Source organism: Aulonocara stuartgranti (genome assembly GCF_965226115.1).
Source record: "Aulonocara stuartgranti genome assembly, chromosome: 18".
In the NCBI taxonomy this organism is placed as follows: Eukaryota; Metazoa; Chordata; class Actinopteri; order Cichliformes; family Cichlidae; genus Aulonocara; species Aulonocara stuartgranti.
In genome coordinates, this window is record NC_138954.1 from 35,205,561 (window position 1) to 35,230,544 (window position 24,984).

Genomic DNA, 24,984 nt, shown 5'->3' on the forward strand with positions numbered 1-24,984 from the left:
GGCCAACAAGATTTGCATGGAATGACGGGAAGTCTTTTCAGTTCCCAGATGACCACAACCCTGTTAGAAAAAAGAAGAAAAAAAGAGCAGGTCCCGGCTATTGGTGAAAATCAGAGTGAAATATCAGATGAGCCACATCATTCCAACAATGCAGCTACACAGACAGATACTGCAAGTTCCACAAGTTCTTCCCAAAGTCTTCTGGTGCTAGAGATTCAGAATGACATGCTAAGAATAGAGAATGAAAAACTTAAAAAACAAGTAGAGAAGCAGAAGCAGACTTTCTCATTCAGTCAAATATCTGACAATCCTGAAAGGGTCCAGTACTATACTGGATTGCCCGATGCTGCTTCTGTCCTGTTTTTAGAAGCGCTTCTTTCCAGATTTGATCTTAAATATCATTCTGATTGGACTGTCCAAATGATGCCCCTAATTGACCAGTTATTTCTAACCCTGATCAAGCTTAAACTTAATTTTGGTCATGAAGACCTTTCAATAAGGTTTAACTGCAGCAGAGGCACAGTAACTAATGTTTTTACAACAATTGTTAGTGCACTGTATGACATTTTGTATGTTGGCATGCTGGAAAACAACATTCCCTCGAGAGCCAAGAATCAAACATCGCTGCCAGATTGCTTCCAACCATTTCCTAACTGCAGGATTGTGCTTGACTGCACGGAAGTTTCTGTTTGTAACACAGAGAGACTTGACACACAAAGTCATTTGTACAGCCAGTACAAAGGACGGACCACACTAAAGGCTCTAATTGGTGTGGCTCCTAATGGTGTAATAACCTTTGTAAGCAACTTGTACGGTGGAAGTGCCTCAGATAAGGCCATAACAGCTGACTGTGGAGTACTGCAACATCTACAACCAGGTGACATGGTCATTGCAGATAAGGGCTTCACAATTCGGGACATCCTACCAGAAGGGGTCTCACTGAACATTCCGTCCTTCCTCACCAACGGACAATTCACACAGGAGGAAGTGAACAACAACAGGAAGATTTCCTGTGCAAGAATACATGTAGAGCGTTCCATTCAAAGACTGAAAGTTTTCTCAATTTTGCATCACATCCCATATCAGTTAAAAAAAAATATTAATAAGATCTTGAAAGCATGTGGGTGTCTTACAAATTTACAAACACCTATTCTCCGTGAAATTGAATAAATTATACCTGTGAGAGTTCAGAGGTAAAAGTACATTGTGTCATTTTCTAACTACTTGTGGACCAGAAAACACAACTGTTGAATAAGTTTACTTTTATTATTTATAACTCCTAAGTGGATTGTTTTGTGTGTATACTCAGGATGTTACAACATAAAAACAACTTAGTTGCATAGTTTCAAATTGAGAATGGTCTCATTTGTGATTTGTATAATGTTTTACTCTGTTTTTATCAATGGCTTGTTACAATTTTCATTCCATTCCAGCTTCCTGATTACTGCCTAGTTTTCTTGCTATGCATTTTCAATTAAAATGAAGAATACCAGATACATGTGTTACTCTTTATTTTCAGGAACAGTTTGTCCAAAACATTTTATTTTTTCAAATCAAAAATTAATATAATTTAAGAATTTATCTGAATATATTTACAAAGTTACAATGACAAAAAATGTACAATTTCCAAATATTTCCAAATAGTTTTAAAATTAACTATAAACATTTGGACTGATAAATTACTCATGCTGATATGAATTCAAAGCTGCGATAAAATATGGGGTAAAAAAACTTCCCGGTAGAACGTTTCCAACGCTTCAATGTTAACAGCCCAAGTTTGTTCTCTATCCACATGCAAGATGAAAAAGTCACATGGAGTCCAAACAATAAAGTGACAGCTTTTCGCCCCTGTGAGATAGAGGTTGCCCTGGATCTGATGCCAGTAGTTGTGATTCTTTTTTAATACCAGGGAACCACTTGCCTCATCCAGCTGTAGGAAAAAGTCCTTACTTTCTGCAGAATCAGAATCAGAATCAGAATCAGAATGGGTTTATTGCCAGATGTTGAGGTTTACAACATTAGGAAATTGCTGCGGTGCTTCAGTGCAGACAATAAGAATTAAAGTGCTATGTAGAAAGAAAGATATGTGCATGAGATATACATGAGATATATACATGAGAATAAGAATTATGAGTGCTACGTAGAAAGATATATACATGAGTGCAGGTGGTGATCAGTGCCAGACATGAAATGATGCAGTGACACAGCGTAGGGTCATGTGATAGTGGCGGGGACAGTCATGTGGTTATTGTTCATGTGTCCAACAGCAGAGGGGAAGAAACTGTTCTTGTGGCGAGAGGTTCTGGTGCGAATGGACCGGAGCCTCCTGCCTGAGGGGAGCAGGTCAAACAGACTGTGTCCAGGGTGAGAAGGGTCAGCTGAGATCCGGGCTGCACGCCGCAGAGTCCTGGAGGTGTACAGGTCCTGCAGAGATGGGAGTCTGCAGCCAATCACCTTCTCAGCAGAGCGCACAACACGCTGCAGTCTCTGTTTGTCCCTGATAGTGGCTCCAGCGTACCACACGGTGATGGAGGAGGTGAGGATGGACTCGATGATTGCAGTGTAGAATTGCATCATCGTCCGTGTTGGCAGGTTGAATTTCTTCAGCTGCCTCAGGAAGTACATCCTCTGCTGGGCTTTCTTGATGACGGAGGTGATGGTGGGCTCCCACTTCAGGTCCTGGGTGATGGTGGTACCCAGGAAGCGGAATGAGTCCACAGAGGTGATGGGGGTGTCAGTCAGGATGATGGGGGGGAGTGGGGCTGTGTGCTTCCTGAAGTCCACAATAATCTCCACTGTCTTCTGGGCATTCAGCACCAGGTTGTTGTGGCTGCACCAGGACACCAGACGTTCAACCTCCCTCCTGTAGGCAGACTCATCCCCGTCAGAGATGAGCCCAATGACGGTGGTGTCATCTGCGAACTTGATTAGCTTGACAGACTGGTGGGTGGAGGTGCAGCCGTTGGTGTACAGGGAGAAGAGCAGAGGAGAAAGAACACAGCCCTGAGGGGAGCCGGTGCTGATGGTCCGGGAGTCCGAGACATTCTTTCCCAGCCTCACGTGCTGCTTCCTGTCCGTCAGGAAGTCAGTGATCCACCGGCAGATGGGATCAGGCACATTCATCTGGGAAAGCTTGCCTCGGAGATGGTCTGGAAGGATGGTGTTGAAGGCAGAGCTGAAGTCCACAAACAGGATCCTGGCGTAGGTTCCTGGGGAGTCCAGATGCTGCAGGATGAAGTGTAGGGCCATGTTGATGGCGTCGTCTACAGACCTGTTGGCTCTATATGCAAACTGCAGGGGGTCCAGGAGGGGGGCCGTGAGGGTCTTGAGATGGGAGAGAACTAGGCGCTCAAATGACTTCATGACCACAGATGTCAGAGCCACGGGTCTGTAGTCATTTAGTCCAGTGATCCTAGGTTTCTTGGGGACAGGGATTATGGTAGAGGACTTGAAGCAGGCAGGCACATGACATGCCTGCAGTGAGGAGTTGAAGATGCCAGAAAACACTGGGGCCAGCTCGTTTGCACAGTGTCTGAGGGTGGCAGGAGACACACCGTCTGGGCCGGGAGCTTTCCGAGCATTCAGACTCTTAAACTGCTTCCTCACATCTGCTTCATGAATATGAAGAGTTGTGGTTGGAGGAGGTGGTGTGAAATCCTCTTTTGTGTGGGGTGAGGGGGCGGGTGTTGCAGGTAAACAGTTTGAAGGTGGTGATGGCTCTATGGAGGGGGGAGAGGTGGGGGAATGAGTGTCCAAAGTGCCTCTATTGTTGGGGTTGTTGGAGGTGTGAAGGCTGCCTGATGTCTCGTCAAAACGGCAGTAGAAGTCGTTGAGGGTGTTGGCTAAGAGCAAGTCATCAGTGGAGTGGGGGGTTTTAGGCTTGTAGTTTGTAATATTCCTAAAACCTTTCCACACAGAGGCCGAGTCATTCTCTGAGATCTGCTGCTGCATCTTCTCAGAGTGCTGATGTTTGGCAATGTCCACTTCCTTAGTGAACTTGTACTTGGCCTCTCTGTAGCAGTCCCTGTCTCCGCTTCTGAACGCCTTACTCTTTTCAAGCCACAGCTTTTTGAGTTTAGGAGTAAACCAGGGTTTGTCATTGTTATAACTCACCCTGGTGCGTGATGGCACAATGCTGTCCTCACAGAAGTGGATATAGGAGGTGACAGTGTCCGTAAACTCGTCCAAGCTGTTAGAAGCAGCCTTCATTGTGTCCCAGTCTGTGGTCTCCAATACAGTTTTGGCTCTGGCTGACCATGGGCATTTCACCTCAATGATGCACTCATTAGAGACAGTCCCATCTGGAGAACCACCAAGCAGGCCACTGTTAGATAAAAACAGTCCCCTCTCCTTGATAGCTGCACCAGTACAGTCAGTGTACAACTGCTTGGCCTTTGGCTCATGAAGGATCCCCCAATCACATGCCTTTGGGGATGAAAATACAACTTAGTCATAAAGGAATTCTTAGATGCACAGACCCTTTTTACTAACAACTTACTTTAGATCCTTCTGTCAGGTTGTACTGTCCAAGCAGAGTCTTAAATAAGGAAGGGGGGTATGAGCGCCGCTGGACTGCACTCAGGACCAAACCGAAGTTGCTGGCTGTGATTCTCTTCTTGCGATATGCTGACCTTTTATAAAGAAACACAAATTAAGAGACACAGTTAACTAAAATTTCCTACTTAACAGAATTAATTTCAAAGCACTTTCTTACCACAATGCATTCTTCGTTTGCCCAACTGTTGCTTCCTCAATCTGTTTCTTCTCTTCGTCAGACACAGCCAGTGATGCCAAGAGATAACGAGCCTTGTCTTCCGCTTGGGGAAATCCCAGGTTCCTCAGCACTTCATCAAATGTCTTGGCTGGTTTAGCCTAGATTTAAAGCAAAAGGATTTTAAAGGTTTTAATGGAACCAAGAAATTTTGACCACAGAATAGACAAAGTCAGGTACAGAGTATATAAAATACATGTAAAAAATAAAGTGGGGACAGTGGAAGCAAACAGTCTGCTGTATGTAATTTACAAGAGTTTACATACATGTACAATTTATACCACATGTTAAAGTAAATATCAAAGTACCTGAGAGCATTCAGGACTCAAAATCCAACCCATCCCAGTAAAACGTTGCAATTTCGATAGGGATGCCACTGCCCATTCCTTGTCCTCCTGGGAGACAGGTCTTTCAATTCCAGCTGAAAAAAAAAAAGCTTTTAGTAATCTGAATAAATAATAATTTTAGCATATAAAACACAATGCTTTTTAAAAAGTTAAGAAAATAATTATTATAATTAATTCAAAGGGCAAATTTTAAATAAATAACTGACCTTGTGTTGTTGAGGGTGTCATCACAGACACTCTCTTGGCAGTAATTTCTTCTGCTTTGCATGATTTTACCCTCTTCCACACACATTCCACGTCAGTGCGAGACACATTCTTCTCCACCCAAATCAACAATGCCGCCATATGATGGCACTTATCATTGCCAATCGGGCACTCACAGGAGCTGAACCTGACTGACTGACCCTCAACATGCACCTACATTGAAAGAAAGTTAATGCTTACCCTAATGATGTTCCTTCCTTCCTGATGTTGTAAACCTGCTCAACATTTGGCAATAAAACCCTTTCTGATTCTGATTCTGATTCTAAACATTCTAACAAACACTTGCAGCGCTGCTCTGTGTACTGGTACCAGGTTAACTAGGCTAATATAACTGGTACTAGGCTAACATTACTAACTCTCCAAAACCTCCATGTTATGTAGATTTTCATCTTCGTTTACTTCCACTGTTATAGCATTGCTGTACGTGTGTGTGCTTTATGAAATACATCAGAATACAGAATATCTCATGTTTAATCGTCGGCTAGCTAGCTTACTCCTAGCTCACCTCAACATTGTAAATCTTCTTTTTCATGGATGCCTGGACACTTCCCTTTATAATTCCGCCTGGGAGAACGGTTACACTGACCACTTTACTAGAGTTGAAGGAATTAAGACCCTTTTTAACCCTAATTGGTACTTCGCTAAAGAAGGAGGTAATCGTGAACAAAGTCACTGGCTCCGCCATCGTTGTTTCTTGAGGAGCACTTAGACCCGGAAATACCTGCAACGTCATCCGTGACGTCTGACTGAACAACCGGATAGATTCGACACCACAGTGTCTGCTCCCACCCCCACAACCTCACCTGCAGTCAGCCTGGAATCCAGAGCCACACCACTGTGCCAGCCTCTCTCTTCACATGTTGCCTCCTGTGAGATTCCTGACACCCCTCCCCCACCCATCACCTTCACTCAATACCAGGTTGAGATGCAAATGAGGAGACTTCACTCAGGCAAGTCTGCTGGACCAGACGGAGTGAGTCCCCTTGTCCTCAAGACCTGTGCCCCCCAGCTGTGTCTGAGTCTGCAGAGGGTCCCGGTGATGTGGAAGACATCATGCCTCGTCCCTGTACCAAAGACGCCACGTCCCAGTGGCCCCCAGGATTACAGGCCCGTGGCACTGACCTCTCACATCATGAAGACCCTGGAAAGGCTCATCCTGGACCAGCTGCGACCCATAGTAAGACCACATCTGGATCCCCTTCAGTTCGCTTATCAGCCTCGTCTCGAAACTGAGGACGCCATCATCTACCTGCTCAATCGTGTACACCCATCTGGACCAGCCGGCGAGCACTGTGAGGGTCATGTTTTTTGACTTTTCCAGTGCTTTCAACACCATCAGGCCGACCCTCCTGGGTGATAAGTTAGCAGCGATGCAGGTGGATGCTTCTCTGGTGTCCTGGATTGTTGATTACCTGACAGGAAGACCACAATATGTACGTCTCCCACAGTGTGTGTCTGACAAGGTGATCAGCAACACAGGGGCACCACAGGGGACTGTCCTCTCCCCCTTCCTCTTCACCCTCTACACCACAGACTTCAGCCACTGCACAGAGACCTCCATCTTCAGAAGTTTTCTGATGACTCTGCGGTGGTTGGATGCATCAGCAGGGATGATGAGACAGAGTACCGGGCTGTGGTCGACTCCTTTGTCACGTGGTGTGAGCAGAATCATCTGCAGCTCAACGTGGCAAAGACCAAGGAACTGATCGTGGACTTCAGGAAGACCAGGAAACACTTGACCCCTGTTTCAATCCAGGGGGTCAGTGTTGACATTGTGGAGGACTATAAATACCTTGGAGTACACATTGACAATAAACTGGACTGGGCTAAAAACACCACAGCACTTTACAGGAAGGGCCAGAGTCGTCTCTATTTTTTGAGGCGACTGAGGTCCTTCAACATCTGCCAGAAAATGCTGAGGATTTTCTGAGTCTGTTGTGGCCAGTGCGATCCTCTATGCTGTTGCATGCTGGGGGAGCAGGCTGAGGGTTGCAGATGCCAACAGACTCAATAAACTGATCCGTAAGGCCAGCAATGTTGTGGGGATGGAGCTGGACTCCCTCAAGTTGGTGTCGGAGAGGCGGATGCTGTCCAAGATAAAGACAATGTTGGATAACACCTCCCACCTACTCCATGACATGCTGGTCAGTCACAGGAGCACGTTCAGTGAGAGACTGAGATTACCCATGATGCACCACTGAATGACACAGGAAATCATTCCTGCCTGTGGCTCCCTGTACAATGCATCCACTTAACACACTGTTTACTGCTATAACTACACATGTTTCTTGTTCAGCTATTTATTTATGAGTGACTTATGTATGTATGTATGTATATATATGTATATATTGTACTATTCTTAGTTAGTGTATTGTCTGTCTTGTCTTAATGTTGGTTTATAATGGAGCACTGTAACAAAAAATAATTTCCCCCAGGGATCAATAAAGTATTCTGATTCTGATTCTGATTTAAGATAGGAGAGGTCTGGGATGAAGTCATTTGTTTGTTGGCTTGAATAGTCATGCAGGAAAACTCAGTTTTGTGTTAAATTGGTTAACTGTTAAATATCAATTACATTAACAAAGTCACAAGAATAACTCGGACAAGAAAGTCACCTACACCTCTACACCTAGTCTCACGATAAAACAAGGTCATTTCTTATTTTTGGGTTACAAACAAGTCCAGTTTTAGTTACTGACAGCAGACTAAATGATAAAGATAAAAACAATGTCAACCATGTGGCAATGACAGTTTTTTTTTAAAGACATAAATATTTCAGCCAATACAAGATAGTAAAAATTCTTTCTTCTTTGAAAAACAAGTGTGGTGTTCCAACGTTTGTAGTTGTATTTCACACTGATTGTTTTATCATTTGGACAATAAAGTTGAAATTTCCAGATTAAAGTAAAAAATTTATTTTGAGAAGAAAGTCGAAATGTGGAGCTTACTTTTGTTCTTTCAAGATAAAAAGCCACGTTTGCAAAATGCCTCGTGCAGATAAGCTAGTGAAACAAGTCGATGGGCCGTCGTGTGACACAGCACACATCTTCTTTCTTGTACGAGGGTAAACTATTGATAAGCTTGCATCTGTCCACTGTCATTGTATTTTGTACAAATGCACTCTTCCAAGTTTGTGTTTTCACATGTGACCAAAAGCTTTTCAACATCGTTGCACTCATGACTGTGTTTATGTTCTAAGACAAATCATTTCTTTCCCTGTTACTAAAACCGACTCACAGGGAACAGCAGCCGTGCCTCTCCACATTTCTCAAAACAGAATTATGACTTCAATCTCAAAATGTGGTCGATAATATTTTGTTTTCTTAATGAGACCCTAATACTCTTCCGTAGATTTTTCACAAAGTACAATTTTGTGCTGACCAACAATAGTCTAAAAAAATGCAGCCATTCAACATATAATGTGTAGCTCTGTGTAGCGTCCTATTGCACGTGTACCAAATATAACTCCGCTTGAACAAAACAAGCGCACCTAAAGCAGGGCGGGGCTTTCAGCAGCTACGTCACAGTCGGTGCTGCTCGCTTACTCGCTGCGAAGTGTTGTTATGTCAGGTCGGTATATGTAACTTGTACGTAAGCAGCACTTCGGTAATAGCTGCAGTTTTTGTGGGAATCACAGAGGACATAAAGAAATTCAGGTAAGAGACAAACATGATGTAGTTTGTTTTGTAGCAATGACGCTGAATGATTGTCGGACCATCACCGGCGGCGCTGACAGAATATTTCGCGCTCTGCCGGTGATGGTCCGACAAAAAGTGATCTCCGGTGTTTCAGTGCGGTGTGTGTAATATCTTTCCTTATTAAGTGTGCCTATGTAATGGCACACTTATTACTATTCGACAGATTTATTATTCTTATTATTTTTCTTCCGCCTGAAATTATGAGACGACCCCACGACTCTTGGTAGGGATTCGTCGCACAATTTTCCCCAAATTCCCCCAAAAAGACCCCATTTTCCCCCATCCATTTCGATGGGGATGGGCCCGAAAAAAGGCGCCAACACAGACCACTTTGAAGGCCTACCGCTCGGCCATACTTTGTCGTACTTTAAACGGGTCACAAGATTTTGGACTTTTATTGTCCAAATCCTCGTTGCGATATCTTTTACGGTTGTTTCACAAGAGCAGTTTAAGTTTTAGGAAGATTTAGATTTTCACGGAATGTTCGCCCCACTGTCAACTGCCAAAAAACCAGAGTGTGGAGAATAATTTAAAAAATTTGTCTTTCTCGTCCTGTCCCACCCAAACTGTTTGCCCTACATCAATAATTTATACATCAAAACTAGTATTAATAAATAATCTACATTGAAAGGGGTTATTTGATAAAAATAAAGAAATGACCTGCTTTGAAAGTATCTTCATCGCTCCGCGTAATTGTAGTGCTCTGTGTTTTATAACCCATATACATCACGTTACTGCCCTCTGCTGCCCTCTGCTGATCTCTCCTGTAAAAGACATTTTTAATGTTAATGAGCATTTTACATTCACAAATAAAGGATAAAAAGGGAACTGGAGCTATTACCTCATAACAGAAATGATCTTTCTGGCTTGACGTCATTCAAGAGAGATATGTTTGACATATGTTTTACAGATTATAGACCAACACGTCACAACTGCTAAATGCTGACAATCTGTTTGCGGCACAACTTTTTTGAATTTTCTGGGGAAGTTGAGCACAGGTTAAACCGATAGTAACCGTGCTCGTTTTTTAAATGCTGATGCCTCAAGTTATTGTCACCAGTTACCTAACAGGGTTACATCACAGGCATGTAGTCTAACCATTGCTTGGTCATTTATGCGCCTTCTTAAAGAAGCATGCTGAACTGAGCTCGCTTGAGATTCACTTCAGAAGCAAACACATTCAAAATCGTTTAGAGGCCTGTACCACGAAGATGAGTTTTGGCATATTCAGGTAACTTCAGGGTTAACACTGAGTTTTCTCTGCTGCAAAGGTGGTTCACTCTTCCCAGAGTACATCCCCATGGCCACTATGCTTACCAATTCTGACGTCATCATGACACCATCTTTGTGTCATGCGACAGCTGCACCGAAGTGTCTGTGACACCAGATATCTATGTTCCAGTCGATTCTCTTATTTAAAATATCAATATTTTAGTAATTTGGGGTAAATTCATTTAGTTTGTCATTAACAGGAACACAGTGGAGAGTACATGTATTTTTGGGATCGTCTAAAGGGGCCAATATTACCTGCTTTGCTCACCGTTTGTTGTTCATCATTTACACCTGCTGTTAAGGGGCAAGAAGCTGCTGCAGTATTCTCCTAAATGACAGGTCTCGCCACTTGGACAATATTGCGTCATATGCAAACTGTTTCAACACTTGGACACACTCTCTGAGCTTGCAGGATTCTCATGAAAATGGTGGTTATTAAAATCCTGCTCCTCTTAAATAATCAGGCCCCATCTTAACTTAATGACCCTGTAGTACCATATCACCCTATTAGAGCACTTTGCTCTCACACTGCAGGCTCACTGCTGGGGGCTTCCCATGATGCATTCAGTATTTCCTTTTCAGTCACATTCTTCACTCACTATGTGTTAACAGACCTCTCTGCATTGAATCGTACCTGTTATTAATCTCTGTCTCTCCTCCACTGCATGTCTTTATCCTGTCTTCCTCCCCTCGCCCCGCAGATGGCCCCGCCCCTCCCTGAGCCTGTTTCTTCCTGTTAAAAGGGAGTTTTTCCTTCCCACTGTCACCAAAGTGCTTGCTCATAGGGGTCATATGATAGTTGGGTTTTCTCTATATGCATTATTGTAGGGTAAATGGCCTGTATTTGTATAGCGTTTTACTAGTCCCTAAGGACCCCAAAGCACTTTACACATTCAGTCATGCACCCATTCACACACTAAGGTCTACCTTATAATATAAAGCGCCTTGAGGCGACTGTTGTTGGGATTTGGTGCTGTGTAAATAAAATTGAATTGAAAATTGAAAATCCAGGCTGGTATCGATGATACTGATCTGATACTGATACTTTGTACAAAAAAGTAATGTGTGGAAACTCAAAAGCAAAAGTAATGTATTTCAAATTATTCTTTCATAAAGAATACAAGACATCTTACTTACTTACTTAGTTACTTACTTAGTTCCTCCTACACCGAGCGGCGCATCGGGCAGCTAGTGATCTCCATCGATGTCGGTCAGCAGCGACTGCTTCAGCTTCGTCCCAGGCAATGTCGACAGTTCTCAGGTCGTCCATAAATACAAGACATCAGACTTCTTGTTCTAATTCTTTAATTAGGAAGAATTATCAAACAAAAAATTAAAAACACCTGAAAAGTCAATGCCTACATAGAAAAATATTCAGTTAGTGATCATGTGACTGAAAATAATAATATAGCTGAGAAACATTTTATAGACACATGTTATTATCTATCTTATTAAATATTTTTTGAGTTGAATTTCCATTATCTTGTATTTATTATAAAGGTTTTGCAATGTGGGCAACATGGTGGCATGGTGGTTATTAGGGCTGGGCCATATCATACCGTTCACCGCTATAATGTTGGGCAACGATAACAAATTGAAATATGGCGATAAAATATGGGTAAAACGCGCATGCGCAGTGCCTTTGTTTTCATATGCACATGGCGGAAAAAGTATGGCGGCCACGGAGAATGAGAAGAGTGAAAGTGGATCGTTGAATGAAACGAATGAACCTGAACTGGTTTGTAAAAATGCTGCAGCTTCACTGGTGTGGAACTGGTTTAGCTTTCGTCCGTCAGATACACAACAAAGCACTATTTTTGGTAGCGCATGCTAGCGGGCCGTCGTTATTACCGTGTTGTTTGGAAAATACGGCGCACTTAAAATCAACCCTTTGATTTGTCTGAAAGTCGACAGAGCACCTTATAATCCCGTGTGCCTTATGTATGAACTCTGGTTGTGTTTACTGACCTCGAAACGATTTTATGTACACGGCGCTCGAAAATCTGTCAAATGCTTTAGTACGACTTTGCTAAGCTACGAAGCCGGTTGTCGTTAGCAACCACGACGGTTAAACAATGGCGTGGCTCCACCGTCCGCTTATTAATATATTGACCTTTCACAATAAAGCTCAAGATCCTGTTGAGACTTTTAAAAATAAACGAAATCCCGTGAAAGAGTATTCAGAGTGTTTACAGATGAGAAGCATAAAAGAGGCATCAGGTGCTAAAAAATAAACCTTAGACTCAAACTTTAGAACAGGCTTTTCCCCGCAGCACGCCGTGTAATAAATACTCACAAAGAAAACGGCGCCGTTACAACTTATGTCTAAAAATGTATCGTTTCATGCATCGGTTAAAAGTCTCAACTCCAGGTACACAGCGCCCAGCTGAAAACACTTCACGCAAGTCGAGCTGCCCGAGATTCGCAGAATTTACAGAAAATGTAAAATTTTTGTGATTTATATCGTTATCGGGACGATAGATGTCTTATATCAGGATATGAGATTTTGGTCATATCGCACAGCCCTTTGTTGATTCATGGTTTTCTTCAGTTTTTGTTCTACTGCAGAATATTTTTAAGGTTATCTGCTATAAAAAGCCAGGCCAGAAAAATCTCCTTCATGTTTTTTTCTGTTTTATCCTCAGTTACTTTGACACTGTCTGAGTCAGACCTGAATTGAATCAATAATAGAAATCAGTGTTGATACCCAGCCCTAGTCAGCAGCCTAGGCCTGACAGAAGTGGATGCAGCTGTGGGTAATGAGAAAAGATGAAAAGAACAATTGATAACTTTTTCGTTAAGGCCTGAACCATCTGAAATTCATAGCCAGCTCTGACATGGAGCCATCAACCTCTCAGGTTATCTCTAACACCGGTCCGGAGACGGCATCCCATAATGAGCCACACACGATTGACTCTGAGCCAGAGCCCACTGAAAGTAAAAGGGGGACGTGTATACATTTCAAAGAGAGTGGTTTGACCAGTTTCCCTGGCTAAGATACAGTAAAGCTGACCACCTGATGCACTGCGTTTACTGTGATGAGTGTGGAAAGACCACAAGCGGCAATACTGCATTTGTGACTGTTGCTTAGGGCTGGGCGATATAGCCTAAAATTCATATCGCGATATAATTTGAAGCACGTGCAGTAACTGTCATGGTCCTGGGTCGGTGACCCAGCACTTTTAGTTTATTATCATTTTCTAGTTTATGATGATGATGATTATTGTTTGAGTTCTATGTGTTATATTCGGTCTGCCTTTGAGTCTGCGTCTGTGTCTCTGTCTGTCTATGGTGTCAACCCGTCTGTTTGTGAAGCTGTCTGTTTAGTTCTGTGTCTTGTTTGGTTCCCCGTGTTTGAGTTTCCTGCTTTATTGTGAAGGTCTCTGTCTGATGTGAGTGTGTTCAGTTTACATTTCCCCTGTCCCGTCAGCTCCGATTCCTCCCAGCTGTGTTGCCCTCCTGTCTCTCATCCCCTGATTACTGGTGTGTGTATTTAAGCTCTGTGTGTTCTCCTGCCTGTTGCCGGTTCGTCTGTGTTCCTCCGTGTCAGTCTGTGTTCCTCGGTGGCCTGCTCGTCGTCTGCCTCTCATCCTCTTGTCGTATGCTCCCAGGTCTGTTATTTTAGTTCTCCCAGTTTAGATGTTTTCAGTTATTTGTCATGCCCCCACTGCTTGTTTGCCACTACACCTTGTAAATAAACTTCACTAGCGTTTTCATCCACTGCTTGCATCTTGGGTCCTCCTTCCTCCACACCACACGGCTCGCCTTCCCAGCCGCGACAGTAACGATATATATCACGATATATTCTTCTGTATAACGTATTTCCCACACTATAAGGCACACTTAAAATCCTTTAATTTTCTCAAAAATCGAGAGTGTGATTTATGTATGAATTCTGGTTGTGCTTACTGACCTCGAACCGATTTTGGCTGCAGAAATCTGTTAAAAAATGTTTTAGTACAACTTTGGTAAGCTGCACTGCTTGATGGATTGTCAGAGCATTACGGCTGCCGTAGTAAGGAGCTCCGCGGAGTAATCTGGGTCCAAAACTCCGTCCGTTTCAGGTCCCAAAGTCAAACGAATACTAAGAGTTAAAAACGGTCTAAATTCTTTCATCATCAGCGTTGCTGCTTTACCAGGTGTAACAATTAAGTTTAACATCCAGGCATCCATGAAAACAGAATTTATTAAATTTCACGGAGTTAGAAGTTAACAGGAAGTTAGCTCGCTAGTTTACACCTAAACATGACATACCATGTTCTGACTGAGAGATTTTTGAAGCTAATTCAAACGTACAGCTCTGCTATCACTTCCTCTTTTTTTTTTCTTTTTTTTTTTTGCCTGTCCCGTTTGGCTCTTTTGCCATCAGAATCATTGTCTAAAGGCAAAGAAAGATGCCCAACGGATTTACTTTACCAAATTGACCATCCCAGTCTTGCCGTAATGGTCCATTTGATTCACCTTTTATTGTTTATTTTATTTTCACTTGCTGAATACGGGACAGACTTGACTGGAGGAAAGAAGGGGAGAAAGAAAGAGGGAAAGAGAAAGAGCTGAGAAGAGGGATGTGGGAGAAGGGCAAACAACAAAAACCAACAGAATGGGCAGAAAGAAAAAGAAAAAAAAATGCATATATCAATCACCTGGGGCCCGTTCTTCGTACCTCGCTAAGTAAGTTAGCTGGATTTGATTGTTGACGATTTTGCGTGATCCTGGATCGTTCGGTTCCCCGAAGCTCATCCGGGACTTGCTGTCGTAGCAACAGAGCTGTAAGCGTAAACCTGCTCGGGAGCAGGTTTACTTTATGTAAACAGGATTAGATCGCGGCCACGCAGGTATGTCCGCTTCATTTATATGAAAGCAACAGCGATATTCCACCACTGTTTCACCATAAATAAATAACATCAATGTAACTAAAGATAATGCAGCACTGGATCCTTTTATTGATGTCACACAGATACATACAGGTCATTTCCTAAAAAAAGGAAATGTACTATTAACTTTGTCTGTGAAGGTTCTCAGTCATCCAGGTCATCGTAGTCAAAGGAGCTTGCAAAGAAAAGCGTCTGGACTTCTTTAAGTTGCTTGAAGACGTTTCACCTCTCATCCGAGAAGCTTCTTCAGTTCTAAGGTCAAATGGTGGAGAGTCCCAGATATAAACCTAGTGGGAGTTTCCCCCCACAGAGGGACAAAAGGACCCCCTGATGATCCTCTAATCGCCTGAGCCAAGGTGTGAAACTGGGTGTGGGTCCCAATCAGCCAGAGTTTCGGGTGTGTTCATTGTGAAACCTGGCCCCACCTTATCATGCGAATTCCTGAGGTCAGATGGCCCAGGATGTGAGTGGGCGTTAAGGCGTCTGGGAAGGGATCTCAAAACTGGATTATAGATGGCAGAGAGTTGGTGTCGTAAACCACCGCCTCTGTTCAAAGATGGTCGCTCACAGTGGACATAGATGCTTCTTTCACTCCTCTTTCAAACCATCTGTCCTCTCTGTCCAAAATGTGAACATTGGCATCCTCGAAAGAGTGTCCTTTATCCTTAAGATGCAGATGGACTGCTGAGTCTTGTCCTGTGGAGGTGGCTCGTCTGTGTTGTGCCATGCGCTTGTGAAGTGGCTGTTTGGTCTCTCCAATGTAGAGGTCTGAGCATTCCTCGCTGCACTGTACAGCAAACACCACATTGTTAAGTTTGGAAATAAACACTTATGGCTATATGTGATGTCTTGATGAATCGAGCAGGTATTTGAAGTTTACGCAGCACCATTCTCACATGAATCATCTTCAAAGGTTTATTGTGTGACCCAGAAAGAGTAATATTTCAAACTCTGCCACTCTGCGTTCCTCTGCCACTGCCTCGTTTGAGTTTTGGACAAAATGGATTCTGGGATATTTCATTTTGTCATTTTGAGCTGATTGGAGACAAAAACAGCCAATCAGATTTTTTTTGCATCCAAGTCTGTGATTGGCTGGTTTTGTCTCACAAATATAACGGTGTACAGAAAGAGTTGAGCGCGCACGGGCAGAAATGTTGAGAGCGCGAGCGACACATTGCGAGCGAGCGCAAGTGCAAAAACTGAGCGAGAGGGGCTGCTGTGTGTGTGTGTGTGTGTGGATAATAGCAAACACTGAAATACAGTTTTTGCACGCAGGAATGAATTTTGTTCACTCAAATTCAGCTTTTCGTCGCTCAAAATAATTTTCTCCTCAAAATGCAACACTTGCACCTGCAAATTTTTTTTACGTGCGCTCAGAATAGTGGCACAAAAATAACGCCATACAACAGTGCAACCGTGACAACAAGTTAGTCTAGAGCTCTGACAGGTGTACTGCAGTCTTTATGCTTAGAGCCTAACCTACTCTCAAACAGGTTAAGTTCCAGATAAGAGATCAAGAAGTATGACATCATCACCCATTCACCAATCAGTTTTCCAGAAAATGGCATCACCATTCCTGGAAGATCCCATCAGACCTCCACAGAGTCCAAGGTTTAAAAATTAGGGGCTGGCTAAGAAACAAGCACTGATACAAAGCAAGTCTGTTTAAAAAGGAGGAGATTTGGAGATTGTGTGTTTTGGATGAGAATGAAACATGAAACTGTTCATTATAGTTGTTCATATATTGTTTACATTATATTTGTTACATCCTGCACACAACCTAACCTTTTCTCACGCAGCATGCTTGGAGCAGTGGTGATTGGCATTGGCACAGCTGGTTGTGTTAGGATCAGAGACATGCTGGTGCCACTACGTGGCAGTCCTGCAGAGAAACTCGCTGTCAAAGGATTTATATCCAGGTAACACACACATGCTGATGCAGCTCATTAATGATATGAGATATAGTGTATGTGGTCTTTGTCAAGCAAAATTATTGTCATAAATCGTTAGCTCATGATGAGTCCAGAGGTGAATGAAAATAAAGCTAACTGATGGATGTCACAACATTGCAAGGGCAGCAGTGTAAGCAGAGACAAGTTGTCCTTATTCCTACCCAGGTCCTCCAGCTCTTCCAGGGGTGCACTGAGTAGTTCCCAAGGGCAGCTGAGATATCTAATCTCTCTAATTAATCTGTCCTGGGTTCTTCCATGAAGACCTCTTCAAAACAGGAGGCATCCTAGTCATCATGCAGAGGAATAGTAAAACTACAGTGAGCCCTTAACCAAAGCACGTGGATAGAATGTAGGTCGATTGGTAAACCAGCAGATTTGTTTTCAGACTCAGCTCTGCACCAATCGATGTCAGTCTTCTCACTTGTGAGACCCTGAGAAATTCCTTCCCTTGGAGTAGCTACTCCCCTCCAATCAACGGGCACTCTGCCACTTTTTTTTTTTTTTTTACAGAGGACCATCGCCTCAGACTTGGAGGTGCTGGTTTTCATTTGAGTTGCTTCCAGCTGGGCTGTTAACCACTCTAGCTGAATGTTATCATCTGATCAAGCCAAAAGAAACAAATCATCTGCAGAAAGCAGAGGCCACCCTGAGGCCATCAAACCAGAGATTCTCCATCGGAGCAGTCACAGATACAGTAGAACACTTCTTCCACCTCTTCAGTTGCCGAACTGTTTCCCAGGATTGGAACAGGTTCCAGCCCCATTCCAGGGTCTGGTTCCAGAACCCCCAAGCTGTGACGAGGTGAAGTCAGCTGTTTCCAGCTGGTATCTCTCAACCTCACACACTAATTCATGCTCCTTCCAAACTGGAGGCCATGACTTGCCATGTACCCATAAAAAGTCACAGTACACTACAGTGTTCACTGTCCCGTCCAACTCCATGAATTCAGGTGTGTAAAGTCAAGCACCCAGGGTTGCAGACTGTGTTTACGAACAGTTTGTAAGACTGTTAGTGAATTAAAGTTCATAGCGTTGTAATGTAAAGCTGTTATGTTGACAATCGGTGTATATTTTCATTTTTGTTGTTTGTGAATCTTCAGTCTCATCGGATGTTGTCTTAACTGTGACTACTGTATTCTTCCTTTTGCTTCTTTTGCTTTGGTTTACCAAAGGAGAAGCCTGGAGCCTCAGCAGGGAGTGAGTCGGATCTCACTGGAGGAGGCTTTGGGTAGAGACGACGTTCATGTGGCGTTCATCTGTACTGAGAACATGTCACACGAGGACAATGTCAGGTAAATGTCTGTGCAACTACAAAATGTTGTAGAAAAAATGTACAGGGGGTTGGGAATACTTAGATTACAAACGTGAAAGAGGTTAAACATCAGATTTAAGGAAATATGCTGAGTCATTTTTCCTGGAGTGGAAACCGCGCAATTTTTTTTCACTGAATCAGTAGCCAGACTGCATCTAGACTTAGTAACACATTGTTTTTCCCTTCATCGGGAGCAGCGCTGGGCTCTCCAAATCACAGCCAAACAGGATCCCACATTCGTGATTTTTAGTTCACAAACACTTGTTGTAATGACTGACTACTCCTGACATTTTGGAGATGTTTGCTCTTTATACAGTAAAGTTACAGCGGGATACAAATAACATCAGGCTGATCCTGCCACGATTTGTTCCCCCAGTTCAAATCACAGACAGACAGGATCCTACAGCTGTTTATGTTTTTGAACCTATTTCGCAGAGGAATTGAAAAATGTATTGATTGCAATGTTGAATATTATTACACAGGAAAAAACAACTACAGTAAAATAATGACACCGTGACGCCTCTGCCTTTGTAAATAGAGGGACAGTAACTGCGTGTAAAACCTGCAGACAGTCAGATTAACAGTATTTTGTCTCTATCTGCCATGCTGCAATTCATCTCATGTAAACAATAATGTGGCGCACAGCGTGACGTGATAAAAGGCGCATACCTTTGATGTTGTGTTACAAACTCCACACGTAAAGGCAAAAAATAAGTTTTAAAAAATCTCAGTTTTCTGTGATTTGAAACACGTTTACGTGGACGAAAGGTCCAAACACACAGAAACAGCTGCGTTTTAAAAAAAACCTGTGTGGGTGTTAACGCAGTGTAAAAGAGTTAGTAGTTAATTTTCTTACTACCTGTAATTTATTGCTGTTTACTTGCATTTGCTTAATTGTTTACTAAATGTTTGAGGTGTGAAATAAACTGCAGTGGAGCAAAATATGGGCGTGTGTGGTTGGAGGATGTGTTTGTGCGGGGGGGTCTAAACAAACGTTCAAATATGCCTAAGCGCTCATGTAAAATGTAATTACATATCTAATTTTGTCCCCAATAGTGCTCTATTATCTGACAGGAGTCTTTTTCTCCCATCGTAGAAAACATTTGTAACAAAATTCTGAATGTTTACGTGACCTACTACTTATTCTTGTTGCCTTCCTTTTGACCAAGAACTCGTGTCTCATTAGGATGTTTCTGCAGGCACAGAAGCATGTCTGTGTTGAGTATCCTATGACCATGAGCTACAAGGCTGCGGTGGAGCTTTGGGACTTAGCTGAAGAAAAAGGTGATCATTTATGATTGTGTGCTACCATGCACTTTCCCTTTGCACGTCAAACGCTGAGTTCGGAGAAATGCTGTCAAACAGATAATTAAAAAGTGAAGCAATTCAGCTGTAACATCTCAGAGTAATGGAAGTTCCTTTTATTAAGTACAGTGTTGTCATCACTACTGCTGTGAGAACAGCATGAACATTTACCCCTGATGGTTCTGCAAGTGATCACTAATTCATAATAGCATTTGGATCGGTTGTTTTGCAGAAACACAGTTTGATGATACTGTGGGAAATGACTTTTTGTTTTATTTAAGAAAAATAGTAGCTCATTTTGGATTTGATTGCAGCAACGCTTCACTTGTGTCAAGATGGGGAAACAAAGGCTAAAAAATATTTGTTATACTAAAAGAAACAGCTGAAGGAACATTTTGCGACAAATTAGGTTCATTGGCAACAGGTCAGTAATATGATTGGCTGTAGAAAGAGCATGTTAGAGAGCCAGAGTAATATTATGGGCAGAGAGTCACTAATCTGCAAAAAACCGAGTCTACAAAAGTTGTGGAACAATGTTAGAATAATGTTCTTCTGTTATGGACCACACAGACTAGATGTCTCCAACTACAGCAAATGATATTAATGATATATTAGATTCCAAGAATCTGGAGGAATGTCTGTGTGCATGGGCACAGAAAGGCTGAATGCCCCTCAGGGGGAGCTGCATTAAAAACAGACATGATTCTGTCATGGAAATGACAGCATGGATTTAGGAACGCATCCAGAAATAATTGTCTTTTAACACAGTTAGCAGGTTAAAGCTGCAAAGAAGAAGCCATCAGAAATCTGCTGTGGGCCAAACCTCTGAAGCTGAATCAAAATTTGAAATTCCTTCCCCAAAATATAAAGACGAGAGGGATCATCATGGAGGTGCATCAGACAGGAACAGACTTCAGAGGCTTTAGGGCAACATGTTTCTTCCAGGTTATATTCAGGGAGGGTCTTTGCATACCTGAGTAAGACAACAACATTTGGCACACGAGGAAATGAGATGCTACGCAGTGGCTGGCATCTTTTTGAGACACGTTGTCTTCAAATCCAAGTTGAGCTAATATTTTCACAACATTTTTCATAAATGGTAAATTTCCTCTGTTTAAACATTTGATGTTTTCTGTATTCTGCTGAGAATAAAATACGGGCACACATGATTGCATCGCCTGTTTGCATTTTGTGTAGCATGCCTTCTTTTTTTGTTTGTAAAAGTTTGAATCCTCTGATTCTCAGCAACTGTGTCTGTTTGTCAGGAGTGATTCTGCATGAAGAACACATTGAGCTGCTGACAGAGGAATACAAACAGCTGAAGAGAGAGGTAGAGGGGAAAACCTTGCAAGAAGGTACTCTTCATTTTACTGGTAAGAGACAGAAGCTAAAGAGTGTCTTTTTAAATAACCCTTGGGTTAGAGCTGGGCGATATATCGAGTTTTTAAAAAATATCGATATATTTTTATACTAGATATAAGATCTGACAATATCGTTTATATCGATATAGTCTATGTTACGTTATAATTATACTTGTGGAGCCGCAAGTTTGCCTCTCTTTTGTCCACTTTCGTCTTTACGCAACGTTACTCGGCCTCGTCTCTCCTTCACTGAACACAACTCCCCCTCCTCCCCCATCGCTTCACCTGCAGGAAGCAACAAGATGGACACGGCAAATCTCCTTTAACGAGTTACTGCGCATACCGTGCATGGGGCTGGACGGCGTCAATGTGTTAGCTAGCTAACCACGCTAACCACGCTAACGCCATGCAGCCCAGAGGTGCTGCACGGACTAAAATCCTTTCATTTTCTCAAAAGTTGACAGTGCGCCTTATGTATGAATTCTGGTTGTGCTTGATGGCCGCGAACCGATTTTATGTGGAACACAGCGCTCAGCAATCTGTCAAAAATGTTTTAGTACGACTTTGATAAGCTACGGTGCTGCACCGCTTGATGGATTGTCGGAGGATTACGGCTGAGCTTCGCGGAGTGATACGTACTGTGCTTCAACGTAATAGTACCCTACTGTGTATAAGGACCATAAATGTCATCTGTTAAGAGACGTGGTTGCGAAGCGGATTTCAAACTCCAGGCTGTCAGTCACACAGTAGAAGTTGGGAACAGAGCAGCTGTGAAATCTGTCTTTGTTATTGTGCTCAGCGTCTTTTAGTTTACATTTTGACTGCACAATTGTGAGCTCTTTGTTTAGCACAAAAACAACATTGTTTTCTTTTATTTATGGAGCATTATTATTTAATAAATGCTCATAATTTATTTTTGAGTAAATTTTATGTACATCTGCTCTATGTTAATAAAAGTGCCTGTGTGACATCTGGGACACAGCTTTGACTAAGAACTCTCTTTTTGTTCTTACTTTATGGCTTTAAAAAAATATATCGAGATATATATCTTATATCGCCATCCAGCTAAAAAATATCAAGATATGAATTTTGGGTCATATCGCCCAGCCCTACCTTGGGTTTAAAATCTGATCACGTTTCCACCAGCAGAACGTTACCCAGGGAAGGGAATATTGTGAGGATCTGCAAAGGATGAACTAGGCCCTCGTTTACAGTCCCTGCACGCGAGGCAGAAGCACAATGACCAGTGAAAACCAGATGAATATGAAAACTCTAAATATGCTTGTATGTGTATCTATGTATAATATTCTGTGCAGCACCTGTAGTGTTTAAAGAAAATTGTTGGTGTAGTTACCGCCTGTGATTTAAATAGTGAATTGTGTATCCTGTTTGTGTATAGCAGCCTGCAGACGTTTGTTTGCGACAGCACACGTCTCCTGAGCAATCCCAGCACATTCTTCTTCGGCGAGTTAAAGCATAGGAGTGGTGTGTGCTGTTACTCAGTAAGACTAAGTTCAGAGGTAGTAACGTTGAGCTTGGTATTTTTCAGAAACAATTGTTATTCTATACAAACAGAAATATAGAAATTTATGCTTTCTAAAGAAAACTCGTATCTTTAGAAATGCTATCCTTTGCAATCTTAGAAACAGTATTAGGGGAATTTTTGACAAAAATTTGATGTGAGGTCTAATAATTCAGTCATCTGTACGATGCTTTAAACACACAACAGTTCTCATCAACTCTAATTCAAACTTCAGGAAACTCTTAGTAATGTACGTGCTGTAATTTCTTCAAGGTGGAGCTTTAAAGCCTGGATTTGGTTTCCCATCATTCAGCGGCATCGCCCGCCTTACTTGGTTGGTTGAGTTGTTTGGTGAGCTCTCAGTATCTGCAGCAACACTGGAGGAGGACCCTGCTAACAGCTACAGCAAGATGACTGCAAAGCTGCTAACATCTGACAACAGGTACGGAGGATAGATCCATCTGAATGAAGAACAAGAGGAGGACTATACCCTAAGTGAAAATAGGACATCTTATCCCACATGTCCGCACACAAGACTGGGGGCTAGGGCCAACATCAGAGCAGGGTTGGACCAAACAGACTAACTAAACCCCAAACAACAGGAATGTACATGTGGATAATATTTCAAAAATCATAGCCAAAAGTCTGTTTGAAACATCACTCTTTTCTGTTGTCAGTTGTGCAGTACATGCGTCATAACTTCATTTCACCTAACTGGAATAAATAAAAGTATTTTTAAAGTCAGAAAGCCATTGGAGTAGCCACTGAGTGAGAATATGTCCCAGTCGTTTGGTTGTCATGACGAAAGGACAGATGAGAGGCGTAAATGACGTGTAATCATTTCATCTTTTGTCCATCCAGATCTCTGACATGGATTGAGGAACGGCAACCAGGCCTCCCCCGAGCCAAAAACATCAACTTTCAGTTTGATTCAGGGCCTCTGACTCAGATTCCTCCGGCACCAAGAGGGACCGTGGGCCTTTTTATGCAAGACCTGATCCATTTCTCTGCTAAGCTGGCAGGCCAAGTGAGTCCTGAAGAGCTCCAGAGAGAGAGAGTCAGGGTCCTACACTGCCTGGAACTGGCAGGCAAAATACAAGAGCTTTGCCAAGGTTAAAGGGAAACTCCTTGATCTCATTGGATGATAGTTACATTTATACCCCTGTTTCAAAAAACATTTGGGATGCTGTGTGGAATGTAAATAAAATGCAGTGATTTGAAAGTCACATATATTTATAGGCTACGTCCACACGTACACGGGTATTTTTGAAAACGGAGATTTTCTGTTTTCGTTTTAAAAAATAATCCCGTCCACACATAAACGCAGAAATGAAGGAAAACGCTGCTATGAACATGCCAAAGCAGCAGGTGGCGATATATTCCTAACCTGTAGAAATGTTGGCCAATCAGAAGTCTAGAAGCCTCGGTGGGAAATAGTAAACAAGGCTGGGGCATAGAAGCAGAACCGAGTCGTATGTGTGGAGGGACAGTAACTGTGTGTGTATGTAAGCATTTAAACACTGCAGAGAGTACAAGTAACAGTAACAGTATTGTAGAAATTCATTTCACCGAAACAATTACGTGGCGCACAGTGTGACGTCAAAAAAGGCGCACACCTTTGACGCTGCGTTTTCTGCGTTTTCTCTGTTTTTTTTCGTCCACACGTAAATGCAAAAACGGAGTTTTCAAAACTATCCACCCTGGCCGGAGTTTTTAAAAATCTCCGTTTTCAGTGACCGAAAACGCCGTTTACGTGTGGACGAAAGGTGCAAACGCATAGAAAAATCTGCGTTTTCAAAAATACCCGGGTACGTGTGGACGTAGCCTCAGTTTATTCACAATAAAACAACAACCTTCATAAATATCTGGGAAGTGAGGAATGCTGCGTTTGTAGCAGAGGAATGTCGTCCCATTGTTGTGTGATAGAGAATTCAAAGAACTCTTCTTTTGAACTGAGCGCTGACAACAACCTGGATGTCCACGTGCCATCCATGTTTCCCAAAAACAGTTGCTTTAATCGTTTGGCTTTTTCTTTGCATGACATAATTTTAAACTGCATTTATGGATGACATTATTGACTTGCAAGCTTATTCCAGTTGGACTTTCTAAGTGGGGACATCCCAGTTGTTTTGGGAAGTCAACAGGATGGTGATGTACACTAATAAAGTAAATATTAAACCACCTTAAAGTCTGACTTCATTATAGATCAATATTGGTAGGAGAGGATGGCTCGCAATGACAGACTTCCTCCAGACTTTGACGAATGAAAGCTGAAAGAATGAAGGTGCTTTCTGGATACGAGTCACA

At 42.5% G+C, this 24,984-nt stretch overlaps 2 protein-coding genes across 2 annotated transcripts; one reads left to right on the top strand and one right to left on the bottom strand.

Moving 5' to 3' along the window:
* Window positions 1-207: 207 nt before the first annotated feature.
* LOC309694715 (uncharacterized protein) lies at window positions 208-6,158 on the bottom strand (the record flags this gene model as incomplete). The annotated part of the gene is made up of 6 exons (XM_082514924.1): window positions 5,325-6,158; window positions 5,080-5,192; window positions 4,715-4,872; window positions 4,499-4,631; window positions 4,168-4,425; window positions 208-228 (listed from the first exon to the last, which is right to left on the bottom strand). Exons 1-6 carry the CDS (start codon window positions 5,461-5,463, stop codon window positions 208-210), a joined length of 822 nt encoding a protein of 273 aa, XP_082371050.1. The 5' UTR covers window positions 5,464-6,158.
* Window positions 6,159-8,885: 2,727 nt separating this feature from the next.
* On the top strand, window positions 8,886-24,859 carry blvra (biliverdin reductase A). Its single transcript, XM_082514058.1, has 7 exons — window positions 8,886-9,038; window positions 17,026-17,145; window positions 18,350-18,469; window positions 19,676-19,773; window positions 21,060-21,167; window positions 22,951-23,119; window positions 23,539-24,859. Exons 2-7 carry the CDS (start codon window positions 17,027-17,029, stop codon window positions 23,792-23,794), a joined length of 870 nt encoding a protein of 289 aa, XP_082370184.1. The 5' UTR covers window positions 8,886-9,038; window position 17,026; the 3' UTR covers window positions 23,795-24,859.
* The last annotated feature ends 125 nt before the right edge of the window (window positions 24,860-24,984 follow it).